Genomic DNA, 18,838 nt, shown 5'->3' with positions numbered 1-18,838 from the left:
GGCGGCAGACCGAGTAGCGGACAGCCCACGGTGAAGAGGAACGTGTCTCCCGACTTGCTCAGCCGAAGGCTAAAATAGGGTTCCGCTCCCGTGTCGCGCGTGAAGAGCTCGAGCACTCTTTGTGGCCTCCTTAAGGCTGCGCGCCCTTCGACAAACGGCCACCGGTCAACTTCGTAGCGTCGAAGCAGACTTCGGAAGTACTCCAGCCCGGCGCGGTCGCGGCTCTCGTCGTCCCGGCAGCTCGCGTACAGCAGCGCCAGTTTGCCACGGCTGGTCGATGGCCACACTTGGCTCAGCTGGCTTTCCAAGAAGTTGCCCACTTCGCGGAGCACGTCGGCCACGACGAGTCGCTCGCCTCCCACGAGCACCCTGTGGTACTTGGACGGCGGCTCGTGCACCCACGGGTGGCAGACCATGTCGAAGATGCTGCGGCACGCGTCCGCGGACTCGTTCAGCGTGTAGAAAAGGTTGAGCCCGGCGGAGCCGCACGCGGGGTCTCGGCAAACGGGCCGCTCGCTGACGAAAGCCGGCAACTCTGACGTGGCGTTTGTCGACCTCGCAGTCTCTCGCAGGCTCATGATTGTCATGTGCGAAAAGATGACGAACAGAAAGGCGAGAGCCAGGTCCAAGAGCAGCAGTCTCATCGGTATCCTCTGCAGCACCGCGGTCACGTAGTGGTGGTACTCCGGCTTGTTGTCGTAACACGAACGCAGCTGGTCTCCCGTTTTCGGAACGGCGCCCGCTTTCTCGCGGTCGATGCCACCGCCCCGTGACTTCTCATTCGACGGTAGCTGGGCTCTCTGCAGTTTCCTAGGACAAGTTTGCGTACGTTTCTCGGAAGGCGACGAAACGACTAAGTGCTGCGACGTTATAGCCGCTGGAGCTTGGTGTTCCATGCTGTCCTTGGCTTGGCCGGCTACTGCCTGAGCGGCCGTAAGAGCAGGTGCGAGGGCAGCTGTGGTGCCTGTAGCGTCTGCAGTCGCATGTGACCGTGGCGCTGCAAGGCTTGTGTCGGAAGGTTTTGTCGCTGAAGGTTCTGTTGCTGGAAGTTCGGTTGCGGGAGGTTGTGCCGAGGTTGCCGTTGTTGTTGCAGCAGCCATCGGTGGTTTCGCCGCGAGTGGCTCTGCTGCCGACGGTATCGCAGCGGCTTCTTTAGCGCCAGGCGTTTCCCGTAGAGATTCGAGCGTGAGCTCCTCCTGCTGGGATCGCCGTCTGGCGGCGGCGCCGTGCTTTCCAGCTTCGGGCTCGGCGTGGTGGTCGGTGCTGCCGTCGTCGCCAGTGCTTTTGGTGGTGCTGCCTTCTGCGCCGGTTTCGGAGTCGTCGCCATCGATGGGCGCGCTGCTTCCGCGGGAGCTGTTCTCGCGCGCGCTCTCCGTGTCGTAAACCTGCAGATGCGCGGGCATCGAATCGTGCTTCAGCGGGCACTCGGGTGTCCTACCGGTGCACTCGGCATTCGTCGTCCAGTAAGGCAAGTGCGAGTCCTCGGTGCCGCCGTACAGGCTCCCCTGCGGCCGCCCCCCGACCGGCTCGGCGTGGCCGCCCGTGATCTGCGACCACCGCAGCGCCGTCGGAGGCGGGGTGGCCGGAACGGAGTTGCGCTCCGGCGCCACTGGCGAAATGTCGTCGACCGACCGCAGGCTCGGCTTCTCTTCGACGCTGCTGCTGAGGGACGAGACGATGTACTCGAGGGTGGAGCCACGCTCGCAGAACCAGGGCATCTCGGGCCGCTTAGCTGCCGCCGCCGCCGGCGGCAGTGGTTCGGCCGCGTCGGCGGGCAGCGGCTGCTGCGGTGGCGGTCGCGTTTGCTGCTGCTGCGTGGCCATCTCCCGGCGCCGCTTGAGCTCGGTCGAGTCGCATTTTAGCCACTGACCTTCGCTGTACTCCTCGGTCACGCTGGCGTCCCGCGGCCGGTCGGTCAACGCGCGGTCCTCGGCCGACACGGAGGACCCCGACGGGGATCGACATTCCCGTCGCGAAGACTGCAGCGGCGACGAAGTCGGCAGCGATTGCGGCGGCGGCGGTGGCGGCGGGGTGACTCGGGAGCTCCAGGCGTCGCCGCGGTTGTGCGCAGCAGGCACAAAACCGCTGGACTTGTTCGACTCGCCCATGACCTTGCTTCTGTCTCGGCCGGCTGCTCGAGGCGCGTGGCTGTCACGGACTGGGCCAGGCGCGTGGCACGCGGCGGCCAGCCGAACGTGGACCGCGATCTTTGTTTTCACTTTGTCTTCTTGTTTCGATTATGACGATGATGACCTCAGAAACACTAACAGTCACCCTCTAGAGGGGATCGTACAAGAATCCGGCGGCGTTAGCTTGGTTGCATGCAAGTCGCTCTCCTGTACCCGTAGTAATAGGCCAGAGACACAGCTCCTCCGGCATTTCTCACAACAAATTTTTCTCTCTCTTTATCAGCGAAAAGAACGTCAGATATATTCCATTCAAATTGAACCTACGAACTTTTGAAGAGGAAAAAATAAATAAATCGGAAATCTTAAATTAAGATTCAAGTTGGTTTATATTAGGAGGGAAGAAAAAAGCACCCTCCTCCCCCAGTAAAGGCAACGGTGGGGAGAATAAGGTGGGGAGACTTCCTCGTAGGGTGGAGCCCTTAGTTTAGGGCCAACAGAAAATGAAAACGATAGTTTAAACGAGGAAACAGCGAAATTGAAGAACGAAATTTCCCGTCGCAGTGAAAACGTTCCTGCAAGAAAAAAAAAAAAGAGAACTGAGAAAAATATAAAAAAAAGAAATCGGCAGCAGATTCAACTGTTTCAGTAAATGAAACTTTCAGAAAGAACAGTTTCGGTTACGTTGCAGAGCGAAAAAAGCTCGTTGGGTTAGAGGATATGCATGAATAATATGCAAGCAGCCAAGTTACTTTGACGTAAGCCAGAAAAAAATTCAAAATACAAGGGATTTAGGCTCGTTTCCGGTCATATTTATGTGCTATCGACGAAAGGGTCTTTAGGTCTCAGTATACAGCCATCCATTCACATATACATACACCGTAGGGGGTTGAAAACTGCACAAAGTCTGGTTTACTTCCCTTCCCTTCCTTCCTTCGTTCCTTAATTTCTCACCATGTGTCATAATATTGACGCCTTTTCGCCTGTGTTGCCCTTGTGCCATAGCGCTGCAGACTTCGTCATCGCCCACGAGGACGCCGAGGAGTTCGTCTTATCTCTGTGTCGATACTTACACGCTTTTACTGCCGCGCACTTAAGAGGTCTGATGCTTGACTGTCTATAAAAGCACGTATAAGAATATACATTGAGGTAGTGGCTTGAAGTGAGACGCGTGACAACTATCCGTGGACGGGATTTGGTAATCGGGGTTTGGTGAGATTGGCTGAGGACCAGAAGCGACGGAAAGCGGGGTGGACCTCATGTGATCTACTGTCAAATTTTGAGATTATATTATAATTTAAGGTAGAAGATACATCTAGTGCGATTTAATGACTTGACGTGTGGATTGAGGAAAATCCCGTTTCATAGCTTGCGCCTTTTCCTTGCTGTTTTATTTTCACCAACAAGCAGCGCCAGCCTGGCGGAATCGAAACGTAAGGACAGGACGTTCAGCGGCGACAGGTACGTGTACGTACTTGTGGATGCCAAAGGCTAAGTTGTTGAACTGAAAAGAAAACAATGGGCTATTCATATAGTGTATGTACGTACGTTGCAAGAATCCGTGCAGACATGCAGATTCATTGTTGCTCGTTGTAAATTAACGCTGACACGTGGACAGGTATCGCGGCGTCGGGTCTTTTGTCGTTCTCTCGATGAACCCTTCTAAAGCACTGTAAGCTTGCTCCCTTCCATTCAAGTGGTTTCGCGAAGTTGGTCCAGACATCGTCTGAAGCGTTGTCCTCTGTATGCAAGCCTTTTTTAGCGACTGTTCCCGTGCTGACTGATGAAACTGCACATATACCACTTGCGCTGGAAGTGCAAGACTGCTTTTACAGAATCTGCCAACTTAAGGGACCTCAGAAACAAAGCAAGAAACCAGATAGTGCCTGCTCAGTGTCACAGTTGACGCAGATTTCGGGAAGTAAGAATAACCTGTCAGCCAAGTACGTTTCCGACGTGTGTCATCCTAAGTGTACTTTGCAAGGATCATCACGCTTCGTTTTAAGTTTTCGCTGGCCTTGGGCATCTCTTTGACGTTATTGAACGAGATCAGGCAGGCACAGAGTATCCTCTCTGGCACAACACTTACAGTTGCTAGTTCTGACCTTAGAGTCAAAAAGACGACGCGTCCCTTATGCCGTGCTAGGAAATCACTTTTATTTACAGTTATCTTATTGTTGTCATTTTCGATTCATATCTGTATCAGATAACATTAATTTCTAGATTTCACGCTATTTACTTTCGTCGTGTAGTACTCAAGGACGTTCCCCTGACCTTTTCTACAAACTAATTTTTGGCCGATTCCTTTAAGTGGGTTGCGCCGTTCCTCTCATTAAGAACCAACTGTAGCCTTCTAAGGTACACGTCAAGGCGTATGAGGGAAAAAAAATCGCCAGAGTCCATCTCGCGATGGCTGTCGATGGTAATGCGTTTAGTATTGAATGAATCTAGCGAGATAACGTATTGCCACCGTTGAAGCGAATCATTTATGAGGTGTGTGTAGTGCAGCGAGACTCCTCTTTCGCGCTTCCCTAAGAGCACTCGGTTCGGGAAAGAGGTTCGTTGAATAGCGGCACGTATGTGCACAATGCCACATTCTGTTACCCAAGTTGGCCCGATGGTTGGCTTGGAACCCTGTCCCCTCAGCACAGCAGCCCGATGCGCCACGCATTCGACCATGGATTATGCCGAGTGACCGAGGTAGGTGGCAAAAGGGTTAGATACAAACAAACAGATAACCCTGGGAAGTGCGTGATGTAGCCCTAGAATGCGAACACATTGAAAAGGCTTCAGGTTTATCTTCGCAGTTTACAGAGCTGCGTTGCCGCAGAGGCAACTCCACAGCCGAGTGCACAGCTACCTCCAACGCCTGTCACACTTTGAGCCAACTGACTGTTAGCCTACGTGTGTCGCGAGATGGGTTCGGTCGCAATAGCGGGTGCGGCAGGTATTTGAGAACAAATTTACGCCCACACGCAAACAGGCACAGATACTGGATACAGATAATTTATAACTAACGTTTTTCACAGGTGGCCATGCGTGCATTGAATGTCATCGTTCAATGAAACCACCGAGAGCAGCCATCACAGACTCCACACGCTACCGAAACCGACCGCAGGCTGTGATGAGGTGCGTCTTCGGAACATGCGCCATTGCATCAACAACAGCTCCGCTGAGAGCCTCAGGGGTGTTGTGTGGGTGCCTATTGGACACCGTCTCAACTACGCCCCATACGTAGTAGTCCATTGGGTTGAGATCTGGGGAGCTCGGAGGCCTCTTGTTTGGAGTAACGTGGTCGTGGAGGTTTTCGGCCATCGATTCTTGAGTGGTATGGGCTGTGTGGGATGGTGCAGAGTCTTGGTGGAAAACATAGGGCCTCTCACGTGCTACAGCAGCAATCCAGGGCTGCACAAGCGTGTTCACTACCTCAGTGTAAGCAACTGCGGTAACTCTGGCACCTTGGAGAGAAAAAAAAATGTGGTGGCATCACGTCTCCTTCAGTGCTCGCGACACCCAGGACCATCACTGATGCTGGAAATTTTGTGCGCATGACAGTTGGAACATCCTCGGGGCCTTCGCGCAGCACCGATCATTTCTGCGGTTCAGCTTCTGGTCCGGGACGAAGTTTTTTTCATCGGAGGAAAACCACAACATTTCAGGATCCTCTGGGTGTTTCAGTTTGTTCAGGAGACGCTTAGTACTGGTCAGGTGGTTCTCCTTGGTTTTCTCAAACAAGAACTGCCCTCTCCGCATAGCATAAGGCTTGTAGCGAAGGTCCTCATGAACCACACGTCTGACAGTGGCCTCGTCAACTTCCACCTCCGTGGCTAGGGCTCTTATCGACTCTCCAGGGTCTTCATCAATGATACGGTGGACGCGACTAATGAATTCTGGTGTCCTAAGAGTGGCAGAACGCTGACACTGTCGTTTCCTTTGTGAAACAGCGTCCACATCACCCCTGGCAGCCTTCGATTCTTTCCGAACTTTGAACACAAATGATCGGGCAACCTTCAAGAATGTTGCGATCTCTGAATCAAGGTCTCCTGCAGCCAAGGACACGATAACTGCGTGCCTCTTCATTTGCTGAGTAAGCTGGAGTTCTGCCATGGTTACCTGCAGCAAAGAAGTATTTGCAGCTATTATGTACCTAGAGGTCACGAATGTGTGTCCTTAAATACCTGCCGCACTCTGTATTTTTGAGAGGCAAGGTGAGGACATTTGTGTGCAAGATGGGTGCCGGGTCGTGGAAGTTAAGAAGACGAAGTTCCTGCAGAAGTGCAAGCGGACGCGGCCATGTGTCCGGCGTCCTATGGTTGTAGCAGGGGCCGAGCCTTGGTCCAATCGGTATGGTCATCGCCTCGCTGACGCGACGCCGGGCGGCGATGAAGTCCGGGAGGGGCCGGGCGGGCGGCGACCCGCCCCGGCTGAAGCAGCAGCAGCAGCCGTCGGATGGCGGCGGCCCGTTGGCCGCGGCGGGCCCCTCGTGCTCCCAGTACGAGCTGGCCTGGTCGTCGTGCGTGCTGCGCCGCAAGAACCCGGGCAGCAGCACGCGGTGGTGCGCCGCCCGCTCGCCCGTCCCGCTGGCCGGCAATCCCGCGGCCACCGCCGGCGCGCAGGGACGACGACGTAAGCGCCGCTCGCCACACTCCGCCGTGCACGGTGCGCGCTTAGTAGGAACGCAGCCCTATAGCTTGCCGGCCAACTGCCTACGCTAAACAGCGCGGTATAGTCTTATTTACGATAAATTATACTATATCTATACGTTAAACGTAACAGTGGGAAAACCGTGTTAAGAGCACCTCCGAGATTTTTTTTTTTTTTTTCTTGAGCTGAGGGGACCTGAACGAAGTCTGTGTCGTACATTATTATCCGTTGCACTTTGGCCACTTGCGGCCACGCACAGCTAACTGCGTTACTCTGCAGTTCTTGTGAGTTCAGCATTCGTGTTTCGTGCTCTTGAAGGAATTATTTTCACTGGTCGTCCTATAGAGCCTGTTCTTTCTTTTTTTTTTCTTTGTCATGGCCGCTGCCATATTGCGTAGGCAGTGGTGCCATCTGTGAGCCGTAGTCCTGCTGGCTTGGGCAGACGCTCATGTTGTATGCCAGCTACACACGTTCATGAAAGTTGCTCATGGTTGTTTTCGGGTTCTGTGAGACGCACTGGAGAGATTTAGCATGGAATGGTCGCAGTTTCTACTGCCAATGAAGCGGACGGAGCACCCAGTGCGATGTGTGCGCGCGTGCTTGAGCCCACACAATCAGACTCGGAGATAGGCTGTGTATCGAAATTTTTTTCACACGTACGTGCCCTTACTGCAACATTCTGCCTTTAATTTTAAGCTGTGGTTTAGCAACGATGCAAAGTTAGAAAATATACGGAAGGATAGTAACAGCGTGGGTGCCATTCCGATGAGGAAAAGCTTGCGCCTTTAACTGTGGCAGACGTTCAGGTTACCTGTAGGTACATTGTGCGACTACCTCATTTGTTGGACTAGGAGGTAGTCGCCAGTGAATAAGCTAATTTTGGTTAGTGATAACAGCATACCGTACAGTACAAATCACACTTGTCGAGGGGCCCATCGGCCGACTGTCGACTCTGCGAGTGTCCTTATTTCTGTACAGCGTTGGCCGATCATGCAGCATGATGACAACGCCTGGTCTTGCTGTGGGTGGCAAAAGTCGGTGTCTTATTTCAATGCGAAGCATTCCTTGCCTCATTCTTGGCATTTTGCGTAGGTAGGTTGTTCCCATTCTCGCATCGCTTTAAGAAAAATAAAATAACTGTGTGACCGATGTGGGGAACGGACCTCTGCCATCGAGCACAACGGCCGGGTGCTTTAACCATAAGGCCACGATTACAGGCAGGTTTCCCTCATTCCAAAGCCAGCTGTAGGTCTTCGAAACACTCGGCGCGTGTACTCCCCGCTACTGTGTCGTCGTCTTTCCTTATAACAGCTCACGCTTTGACGAGCCGTGTTAGACTGCACCATCTCCAGCACCGGCCAGCTTTGCTACCGTACCTTCCTCGTAGGAGCGTACGCTACGTAGAAACTGCACGATGTTTTTACAGACTTTACGGTCGCCCAATTTGATCAAGTTTTACCATTTATTCGCTGAAGTACAAATGTCATCGTTGTTTTAACATACAAACTACATGAAATAGTCATGCGTGCGTACGACTGTATGACACGTAGTGGCTGATGACGCCGGGGTCCGTGTCTCTTTCGCTTACTCTCGTACGCAAACAATGTAGGACCCAACAATCACCAGGTCATAGCCTGGTGTCGAACGACTCGCGTAGAGATCACCATATTGTCGTCCTACGGTCCTCTACAACGTGATTCCCGCCGTGCTGGTGTCGACACAAACGCCTACGCTCGCGACTTACAACTATTCCATTTACAGGGGCGCGTCGGTGCACTTGGTATTGTTTTGCGGAACCCCAAGCAATGCTGGATAGCCAGGTACCTGAAGAATGCCTCGCATAACATAGTCTTCAACAGTGCGTGGGATCTGCAAATTTGTTATCGTGAAAAATGGCTACTGAATCGACCGATTTACCACTTTAACAAGTGTGATTGAAGCTGGAGAAGCCTCAAGGGGATGAAGAGCTTTTTTTTTTTTTTGCTTGGTCGTGTTGAGTCCATCCTTGACGACACCCTCATCCATTTTACAGAAATTGTGTCCACACAGCCGTCGCGTTCTTTTTAGGCGGTCTCTTATGGGTATAATTGCTTTACAAGGCAAAGAGACAATGCGGAAGTACAAAACTCGTATGCATCAAGCTGGTCTGCAAAACCTCAGTGATCGCTGTCTTAGCCACACCATCGGCCTCATACAGAAGGCTAACGTAGACATAGCATGCTAGACTTCAAATGCGTGAGAGCGATGCCGGAGGCCGACTCAAATATCCTATAACGACTGGCGCTTAACGCTTCGGGGGTTGCGTTGGGTTGACCGTACACGAGCACTCCGATGTTTCAGTTCCCGCGCGAAGCGATCACATAGCGAGATTTTCCACGCTGGAAATTCGCAGACGCCGCTGCCCTTCGTCGAATGAAAGACAGCGGTTATTTTAATGGGACATAAACTAGAGAAGCATAAACCTTAAATAATTCTTTTAAAGCTTACTTTTCGTTTATTTCACGGTATGATGTCAATTAGTGAGAATAAAATGAAGGCCATACTTCCAATCCACGACGTCAGCGTGATGTCGGGAATTTCAAATGTATTTACTCGCATCTGGCCCATTGTGTAGCGGTAAATGTTCCCGAAACTCTGCAAGTCAAGTCCTTGGCAGGTCACGTGATTAGTAACACTCTGGCGCAAATACAGTCCTACTAAAAAAACTGAAGCTGCAAGGTCGTAATGGCCTCTTTAACGTGAGAATCAACGTAGAAATCGCATTAGACACTTGAGGTACTATCACGCTCAGTAGGAGCCACCGCTTTGCCACGCACATTCGCGTTGCAGCTCATACTGAGCGTGATTGTATATATGCTCAAATTCTGCAGGGTTCGATGACATGGGGAATGCCTCTTTATATTATTTTTTCGCGCTAGTTATAACGCAAACGTAACTATTACGTAACCGCAGGGTTCGTTGGCATCGCCATTCATTGACGCAACGAGTGTCGAACGGGGAAAACACCGCGCATAGCAGCGTGCAGGTTGTGACGCCCCGTGTCCTCGGCACACGCGCAGTCCGCCCGAATTGCGAAAGAGCGCCGCCTCGTGGCTCGAGCTCGGGCCCGTCCCGCCGCTTACGTCCGCTTGCACACCCCTTTCCATTACGTAAACGCGCCCAGTGCTCGTCGGGGAGCTTGGACCGCTTGCGCGGTCGTCGCGCGCGTTTCGGCCCGATGGTCCTTCGCCGCCCGGTGAACCCGGTGTTCGCGGCCCGTGCCCCGAAAAGGGCGCCCGCTGCCTCCCTTCCCCCCCGATCCGCGCCGCGTACCGAAATAGTGCGCCCGCCCTCCTCTCGGAGACCGCGCTGCGCGAGGTGGGAGTCGCCGCTTTATAAGGCGCTGGTCGGCGCACCCTGGCAGGCGGACCTCGCGGGAATACCGCGGCAGCCAGGGCAGCGTGTCCGCCGCGCCCGCGTGCGAAGCCAGGGGCCCTGCTGCGTGTTCCTCCGGTCGAGCACTTTCAGGGCTAACCGATTCTTGTCCGCGCTGACTGGCCGATTTGGTGGTCAGGATGCCGCTCGCTTTAGCGGAGTGGCGCGCTGCAACTTACGCGAGTGCAAGCGTTGTCAGGATTGGGGGCTCAATCCCTTCGTCCGTGGTCCTTTGCCAAGATTGGAGTACGGCATGAATTCGAAGGTAGCTGGCCCATGCCGTCGTCCAACTTATTTACGCTGAGATCGTTGATGAAGTGAAGAACTGCTTCTCATCGAGAACGAGGAAAAAGGGGTTTATTTACAGAAATTAACTCAGTCTAACATGACTGCTTGAAAAAAAGAGTATTAGTCCAACAGGACTGCATGAGAGAAGTGAACCAGTCTAACATGACTGCTCAGGAGAAGTGCGTCCAACAATCGCACAACCACAGTTTTTATACACTCGATCCGCTGGTCCTACGACGCGGCGGCTGTTCGTTTACACACCACCAACTCGCAGCTGCTCTGAAGACCAGTTTACAGACACAAAGGCACACACATTCCGAAGCCCAAGCGACGGCGTTGAAGGTGGTGCCGTTCCGGAAAATCGACGTTGTCGATCGCGCGTCGCTCATTGTTCCGAGCCACTCCAAACCGTGAGAAGCACAAAAACAAGACGTTCCCGCGGTAGCTTCTTCAGGCGTGTCAAATCAGCTCCGCATTGGGGAACTCTAGAATCATTGTCCACACACCGAATTCGTCCCGTCACCATGTCGAAGGGGCTGGAGGAAGGCGGCGGGTTCCAGCGCAAAGGTCGCTTCTTTGAACGCCTCGCAGCTGCAGCACGGAGAGGTGGAGAGCGGGAGGTGCGCGTCTTGCACCCCTTGTCGTAATCGGGTGGCAAGGTGACAATCTTGTTGTGCAACCCGCCGTTCTTTACAGCGCCTCCATGGCCCCAAAAGTCTCGACTGTCTAGCGCTGACAACCGCTAGGCAGGAAGAGAACGGCTGCTGGTCAGGGGGGGATTGATGTCTTGGCTCGCAGCGACCACTTGTGCATTGATGTCACCGCCCCAAAACATCCAACAAGGACAGGCAACTGCAAAATGAACCCCACAACACGGCTCTGCGCCGAGATGACGTGCATTGGCTCTCACTTTAGACTCGCTAGGCTTCAAAAAAAAACAACAACAACATAAGTGCAGAAACAAAAAAAAAATGCTGCATTTCACTATGCCAATTTCTGAAGCAAATTCCTGCTGACAAATTCAGCAATCATGGAGGGAATCCTGCTAAATGAGAGGGGATCTTCTTCGCTTAATAAAATTAACACTAGTAACCCTAAAATTTAGGCGGGACCCTCAAACGCAGAATTCAAATTAGCCTGCTCAAACCATCCGCATTGCTATGCAACTTTCCCTTCTTATATCTAACGGAGAAGTTGTACTCTTGGAGAGTGAGGCTCCATCGGAGCAAGCGGCCGTTTTTGTGTGACATTTGATTGAGCCACGTCAGAGGACAGTGGTCGGTCTCGAAGATGAACTTCGCTCCGTACAAGTAACACGACAACTTCTGGGCGGCCCAAACCAAACAAGCGCATTCCTTCTCTGAAGCGCTGTAGGCTTCCTCTCTTACATTTAGTTTACGGCTGACGTAGAGGATAGGATGCTCCTCGTTATCGTCGCCGACCTGACTAAGTACCACGCCCATACCTCTGTCGCTTGCGTCGCATTGAACTATGAATTCCTTTGTGTAGTCTGGCGCGCGAAGCACAGGGCGAGAAACCAATAGCGTCTTCAAACTTTGGAAAGCGTTCTCTTTGTCCTTATCCCAGTGTACGTTACTCGGTGCTCCCTTTCGGAGGGCGTCTGTTAATGGACTTGCCAATTGCGAGTAATTCGGAATGTACCGTTGATAGTACCCCACAAGTCCCAAAAATGAACGAACGTCCGTTTTCGTGCGCGGCTGAGAAAAATCTCCAATCGTAGCTATTTTCAGCTCAGCCGGCCGTCTCATGCCCTGACCAACAACATGGCCCAGATAAGTAACCTGCGAACATCCAAACCTACACTTTTCCGCTTTCATCGTTAAGCCGGCTTCCCTCAACCGTGAGAACACCTGTTTGAGGTGCGATACGTGTTGTTCCCAGCTGTCCGAAAAAATGGCTACATCATCAAGATAAGGTAAGGCGAACTCCTGCAAGTCTTTTAGGACAATATCCATTAACTTAGAGAAGCTAAACGGCGCGTTCTTCAGCCCGAAGCTGAGTGCGAGAGGGCGAAAAGTGCCTACAGGCGAGATGAATGCGGCATAGCGGCTGGCACTTTCTGAAAGGGGAACTTGCCAGTACCCCCGCACGAGATCTATAGTTGAAATGTATTTAGCAGCGCTAACTCTTTCAATTCGTTCCTCAATGTTGGGTATCGGGTACAGCTGATCCCTAGTGATCGCATTTAACTTCCTGTAGTCAACACACGGACGAGGGTCCTTGTTAGGGGTTTCTACGAGTATTAGCGGTGACGTGTAGTCACTCTCAGCGGGCTCAATAACTCCCAACTCTAGCATGCGCTGTATCTCTGCCTCCATAATCTCTCTCTGTCTTGGAGACACCCTGTAAGGTTTTGATCTTACTGGTTCGGTAGAGGTCAGCTCAATTTCATGCGTTATCAGTTCGGTTCTACCCGGCCGATCGCTGAATCTGTCGAGATATTCCCCTAACACCCCTTTTAGCTCATCTAGCTGCTCGGGTCTTAGAGCATGAGAGCTTACCGAGTGTTCCACTACTTCTTCTAGGCCGATTTCAGAGTTGGAGGTTGCCCTATCCTCCTTAAACTTGGTACCGATGCCATCCGGCTCTTTGACAGTATAGTTAACGACTCCGCTCCGCTCTACATACGGCTTCATCAAATTACAGTGATATATCCTCACTTCCTTCCTGCGACCGGGCATTCTCAAAGCATAGTTAGTTTCTGAAAGTTTGTGCAACACTTTAACGGGCCCGTCCCAGTGAACTTCAAGCTTGTTCTTTCTTGAAGGTTTGAGGATCATTACCTGGTCTCCGGCGTTAAACGTACGAAGCCTCGCATTCCTGTCGTAATAGAATTTGGCGTTCTTTTGAGCTAGTGCCATGTTCTTTCCGACTAGTTCTTGGGTTGCGCTTAGCCGTTCCAGTAAATTCAGCACGTATTCAACCACGGTTGGACTCTCCCCTCTTTCCTCCCACATCTCTCTTAACATTCTCAGTGGAGAACGGAGTGTCCTCCCATACACTAGTTCTGCTGGAGAGAACCCTGTCGCTTCATGTGGAACCGTTCGCAAAGCAAACAAAGTTGCCGGCAGACAGTTCTCCCAGTCCTCCTTGTGCTCGTAACAGAGCGCACGCAAAACTCGCTTAAGCACCGAATGCCACCTCTCTACACTGTTTGACTGAGGGTGATAGACAGAACTGTGTATTAACTTTACCCCGCACTTTTGCAAGAATGTGGAAGTCAGTGCGCTCGTGAATACTGACCCTTGATCTGCCTGAATTTCGGCTGGAAACCCAACTCGTGCAAACACTGTCAAAAGCGCGTCTACTACTTCAGTGGAGCTGAGCTCTTTCAAAGGGATTGCTTCTGGAAACTTGGTAGCCGGACACAGCATGGTAAACAAGTACCTGTAGCCTGATTTTGTTTTTGGAAGAGGCCCTACCGTGTCTATTACAAGCCGTCTGAAAGGCTCTGTTATTAAGGGCACTACCTTCAGTGGAGCTTTCCAAGTCTCTCCTGGTTTACCAGAACGCTGGCAGGCGTCGCATGATCTTACAAAGTTTTCTACATCTTTGAAACAGCCAGGCCAGTAGTATTCCATAAGCAATCTTTCCTTTGATTTGTTTATGCCTAGGTGGCCGGACCACCCATTTCCATGACAAAGACTCAAAAGGTCCTCCCTATACTTAGTAGGTATGACTAACTGATCTAAAATCTTACCCTTTCGATCTCTGTAATGCCGATACAACAATCCTCCTCTCTCATGTATCGTTACGTTGCGCCTAGCAATGCCTTCTTTAGCTGTGTCACGTAATTTAGCTAAGCTCTCATCATTCTTTTGCTCGGCTGCCAGTGACTCCCTATCCACGCGTAAGAGTTGATCGAAGTTCTTTGAGGCCGGTGATAATAACGACCCTGTCTCGCTTGTGAGCGCGTCTGCTTGCTCTTCCTGCAGGCTAGAACTCTGACACTCTAGTGCTACGCTCTCATTGAGCTGGTCAACTGGCAGGCTCTCCTCAACTGTTCTTTTGTCCCTCGGGCCTAGCTCGGATTCGGGTATTGAAGCTATCCCCTTTTCTGCTTCAGCTGGAGGAGCTTGAGCACTTTCAGCCGAAAGCGCCGCGATCTTACGAGCTTGGCCTCGGGTCAATGCCTGTACTATGCCCTCTCCCAGTTTGAGCCCTCTGTCACGCAGTAACTGATTCGAACGATTCGAAAAGATGTAGGGATACTGCAGTGACAAAAATTTGGAAACTGCAGCCTCAGTCTCTAGCTCCCCGAATGGTCCACTGATTTTGACTTTGGCCATGGGCAGACACACGCTGTGTTCTTCTACAACCTGTTTTATCCATGCTACTTCTCCGGTGAAGTCCTCTACCATCACGTAAGACGGATGGACAATGTCCAGCGTGGCGGCACTGTCTCTTAGCACTCGGCATGGTTTTCCATTAACTTGCAGGTCGTGGAGATATGGACTTAAAAGTTCCATATTCTCATCCTTTTCCTCCACGTAGGAAAAAACTACGCTTGGCTTCTCGCAGTTTACAGCTATATGTCCCAGTTTGTGGCATTTGTAACAGCGAATTGGTCTGACAGATTCGAATTTTCTTTTCTGTTCTTTTTGTGCGGTTTCTCCGTTAACTTTCTCCTCGCTCTTTTCTGCGGGCTTTTCCGCCATGTCTACAGGCTCGGATCGTCTAGCTTGCGCACCCTTTTTGAACGGAAATGGCTTCCGCGGTCCATTTCGACCGTCCCAGTTTCCCTCCTCGGCGTTCAACTTTCTACGGGTTGCGTACTCTTCGGCTAATTCAGCCGCCCTTTCCACAGTGTTTACATTACCTCTGTCTTGCACCCACAGTTTCACAGCTTGGGGAATGGTTTTGTAAAACTGCTCTAGACACATGCATTCAATGATCATGTCTCTGCTGTCGTACGCTTCCGCGCTTTTAAGCCACTCGACTAGGTTGGCCTTTAAGCTATATGCAAACTCCGGATAGCCCTCGCTATCTTTCTTGCCTGTGCTCCTAAACCTTTGCCGAAAAGCTTCGGCTGAAAGGCGGTATTTCTTCAGGAGACTAGCCTTAACTTTCGCATAATCATATGCATCCTGCACACTCAATCTGGCGATTACTTCCGCCGCCTCACACGGCAACATAGACAGCAACCGCTGTGGCCATGTACTCGGACCGAAGTTCATCTTTTCGCAAGTCCTTTCAAAATTGTTTAGGAACAAGCCTATGTCGGTCCCGACCTCATATGGCTTTAATAGCCTGTCCATGCGGTACGATTCTGCCTCACTTGATCGTCCTAGAGCGCCTTCACTTCCTTGAGACAACTCCAAACGTTTGCTTTCAAGTTCAAGTTGCATTTTTCTTAACTCGCGATCTTTATCGCGTTCCTCCCTTTCTTTTCTCTCTCGTTCTTCTCTCTTTTTCAGAAGTTCAAACCCCAGTTCAATTTCTTCCTCACTGGCCTGTTCGGAAATGATATGCAATAATTCTGATTTTAGCATTTCCTTACGTACATCTAGGCCCAGTTCCTCACCAACAATCAACAACTCGTCTCTCAGCAGTGTCCTTAATTCCATGACTGCTGCTTTACTGCCTTGATTCTGCTCTCTAAATCTAGCTAGTAAAACACAACCTAGCTAACACACAACAATCTAGCTTCCCTACTGTTCTAAACAGAACAACCACAAAATGAAGCCTAGAAAGTCAAAGCAAAAACCAAGCACTCACCGCAGATACAGCACCATGTCGCAAAGTCCATCCCACCGCTGCCACCAGTTGTCAGGATTGGGGGCTCAATCCCTTCGTCCGTGGTCCTTTGCCAAGATTGGAGTACGGCATGAATTCGAAGGTAGCTGGCCCATGCCGTCGTCCAACTTATTTACGCTGAGATCGTTGATGAAGTGAAGAACTGCTTCTCATCGAGAACGAGGAAAAAGGGGTTTATTTACAGAAATTAACTCAGTCTAACATGACTGCTTGAAAAAAAGAGTATTAGTCCAACAGGACTGCATGAGAGAAGTGAACCAGTCTAACATGACTGCTCAGGAGAAGTGCGTCCAACAATCGCACAACCACAGTTTTTATACACTCGATCCGCTGGTCCTACGACGCGGCGGCTGTTCGTTTACACACCACCAACTCGCAGCTGCTCTGAAGACCAGTTTACAGACACAAAGGCACACACATTCCGAAGCCCAAGCGACGGCGTTGAAGGTGGTGCCGTTCCGGAAAATCGACGTTGTCGATCGCGCGTCGCTCATTGTTCCGAGCCACTCCAAACCGTGAGAAGCACAAAAACAAGACGTTCCCGCGGTAGCTTCTTCAGGCGTGTCAAATCAGCTCCGCATTGGGGAACTCTAGAATCATTGTCCACACACCGAATTCGTCCCGTCACCATGTCGAAGGGGCTGGAGGAAGGCGGCGGGTTCCAGCGCAAAGGTCGCTTCTTTGAACGCCTCGCAGCTGCAGCACGGAGAGGTGGAGAGCGGGAGGTGCGCGTCTTGCACCCCTTGTCGTAATCGGGTGGCAAGGTGACAATCTTGTTGTGCAACCCGCCGTTCTTTACAGCGTATTCACCAGAAAGCGACCGAACAGGAATATACGCCATTCTAGGGACCGTGTTCCGTGCTTACTATGTCCTGCTTTCTATGGCTGTGAGCTGTACAGTGCCACACTGCCGTTGGCGAGAAACGCTTGACAGCGAACGGGTACGCTCGCCCGCGTAATGTTATTTGTCGCGTTCTTGTGTTCTATTACAATTATTTCGCCATTTGCGCTAGTTAGTGAACGAGGTTTGTTTGCTTGATAGGAATGCCTTGACTGTACGCCTTGAATGCCTTGATAGCGTCGCAAGATCGAGATATCAATTCGCAGGATTACGGGCAGTTGATAACTCAACAATCTGCTTTTGTACTCCGCCACGATCCTGAGAAGTCAAGCGACGGTGACTTTCTCTTCCTTTCTTTCTTTCTTTCTTTCTTTCTTTCTTTCTTTCTTTCTTTCTTTCTTTCTTTCTTTCTTTCTTTCTTAACGACGTGGAATAGATTGTTGCGGCAAGCGTCCCATTTCGTTCACGCTGTGCCGAGCTCGCAATGTGCATGCATGCGCGAACTCGAAAAGTCGGTGTTTCGGCGGCGGTCGCAGTCGGTGGCCAGCGTTTTTCCGAGAACCCCTTCGCAAAGGCTCTCTAATTATCGCGCAAGTAAACGTGACGTCAGCAAGGCTGTTTACCTGTCACCAACGCGTAACTATAGCGCGCCGAGCCAGGAGGCGGCCGCTTGCTTGGTTTGAGTCCAAAACACATTTGCGTTTCAAGACGCCCTCGTTCGCTCGTGTTTTGCGGGCGCAGCTGCTCCTGTTCGAAGCTGCGGGCGCTTTCCAGCGTTACTAAAACATTATATATTACGGTATATTTATTTTTACGGGGGAAATTGCGATTCGACCACCTGGCCTTGCTAATTTATTCTGCTAAACACGCAGAGAAAAAAAAAAATATAGCGACAGCGGTAATCCACGGCAGTCCGTTGTCCCACGTGATTGCGGCATTACGCTTCGAGTGCCACCTTTTCAGGTTGGAGTTGTCCGACAGTGTCGATCCATAAGGAGCCAAAAGCGGTATTTACGAGGCCCATAGCTCTCCCAGACGCACACCCCAGAAGAAAAGCTGGGCGCCAGGTCAGGGTCACGTCTGTGCCCGTTTTTACCGGCTGGGTCCTCTGGCGGCGGGTTTCGAACGAACCACCGCCCGCAGCCCTGACCACCAGAACACGGCACCGCCATATATGGCTCCTCCAGGGGGAAGTTTTTTTTTAATGAACAAGGAAGAAAGCAAATGCCATCCTTCTGAGAACACCGTGAAGCTACAAAGGAAACCCATATTAGTTTCTCAAAAGGAAAGCTTCGCATTTGGAACCTTGCACCAACGCCTTGCTGGGGTGGTCGCCCTTATCGTCTTGAGCCAACCAGGAGGCTGGCAGATCGCAAAGAGAGGCCTAGATTAGTCGACAACTCGAATCGCGTAGACGCTGAATATGACAAACCAGTTCTGCGGGAATCCGCAAGTGACTGTGCACAGTATGGGGCACAAGGTTTGGAAGATAACGCTTCAGCTGCAAGGGTGCATCGGAGACTAGAAGTGAATGACTGCCGACTTGTCCTTCCTCAGTGCACATACGACTGCAGCGTCATGTCGGTCACATATTTTTTTTTTTGAACAATTTGTACAAACGCTGAAGTGACGTTTCAACCAGCAGAGCGAGATTAAGAGAAAAAGCAATAAAAGAGACGAGGAAAGCTAGAAAAAAGAAGTGAAAGTGTGCATTCACGCACTGTTCTTTATTAACGTTAGCACGTTG

General features: G+C 51.4%; 1 protein-coding gene across 4 annotated transcripts in view; it reads left to right on the top strand.

Annotated features, from left to right (window-relative positions):
* ssh (Protein phosphatase Slingshot) overlaps positions 1 to 18,838 on the top strand; it is a 420,346-nt gene that overhangs the window by 303,792 nt on the left and 97,716 nt on the right. Inside the window, exon 1 of one of the 4 annotated variants that reach the window (XM_065424413.2) lies at positions 6,345 to 6,785. The exons of 2 other annotated variants lie outside the window; for them this stretch is intronic. In XM_065424413.2, the coding sequence (XP_065280485.1) occupies positions 6,473 to 6,785 (313 nt within the window). In that variant the 5' untranslated portion in view covers positions 6,345 to 6,472. Of the gene's footprint in view, positions 1 to 6,344; positions 6,786 to 18,838 lie in introns of those variants that run through there. One more of the 4 variants, XM_065424415.2, reaches the window with a different exon arrangement.

This window comes from Dermacentor albipictus, chromosome 2, assembly GCF_038994185.2.
Source record: "Dermacentor albipictus isolate Rhodes 1998 colony chromosome 2, USDA_Dalb.pri_finalv2, whole genome shotgun sequence".
NCBI classification, from domain to species: Eukaryota; Metazoa; Arthropoda; class Arachnida; order Ixodida; family Ixodidae; genus Dermacentor; species Dermacentor albipictus.
This window is presented reverse-complemented; position numbering and strand designations above follow the sequence as displayed.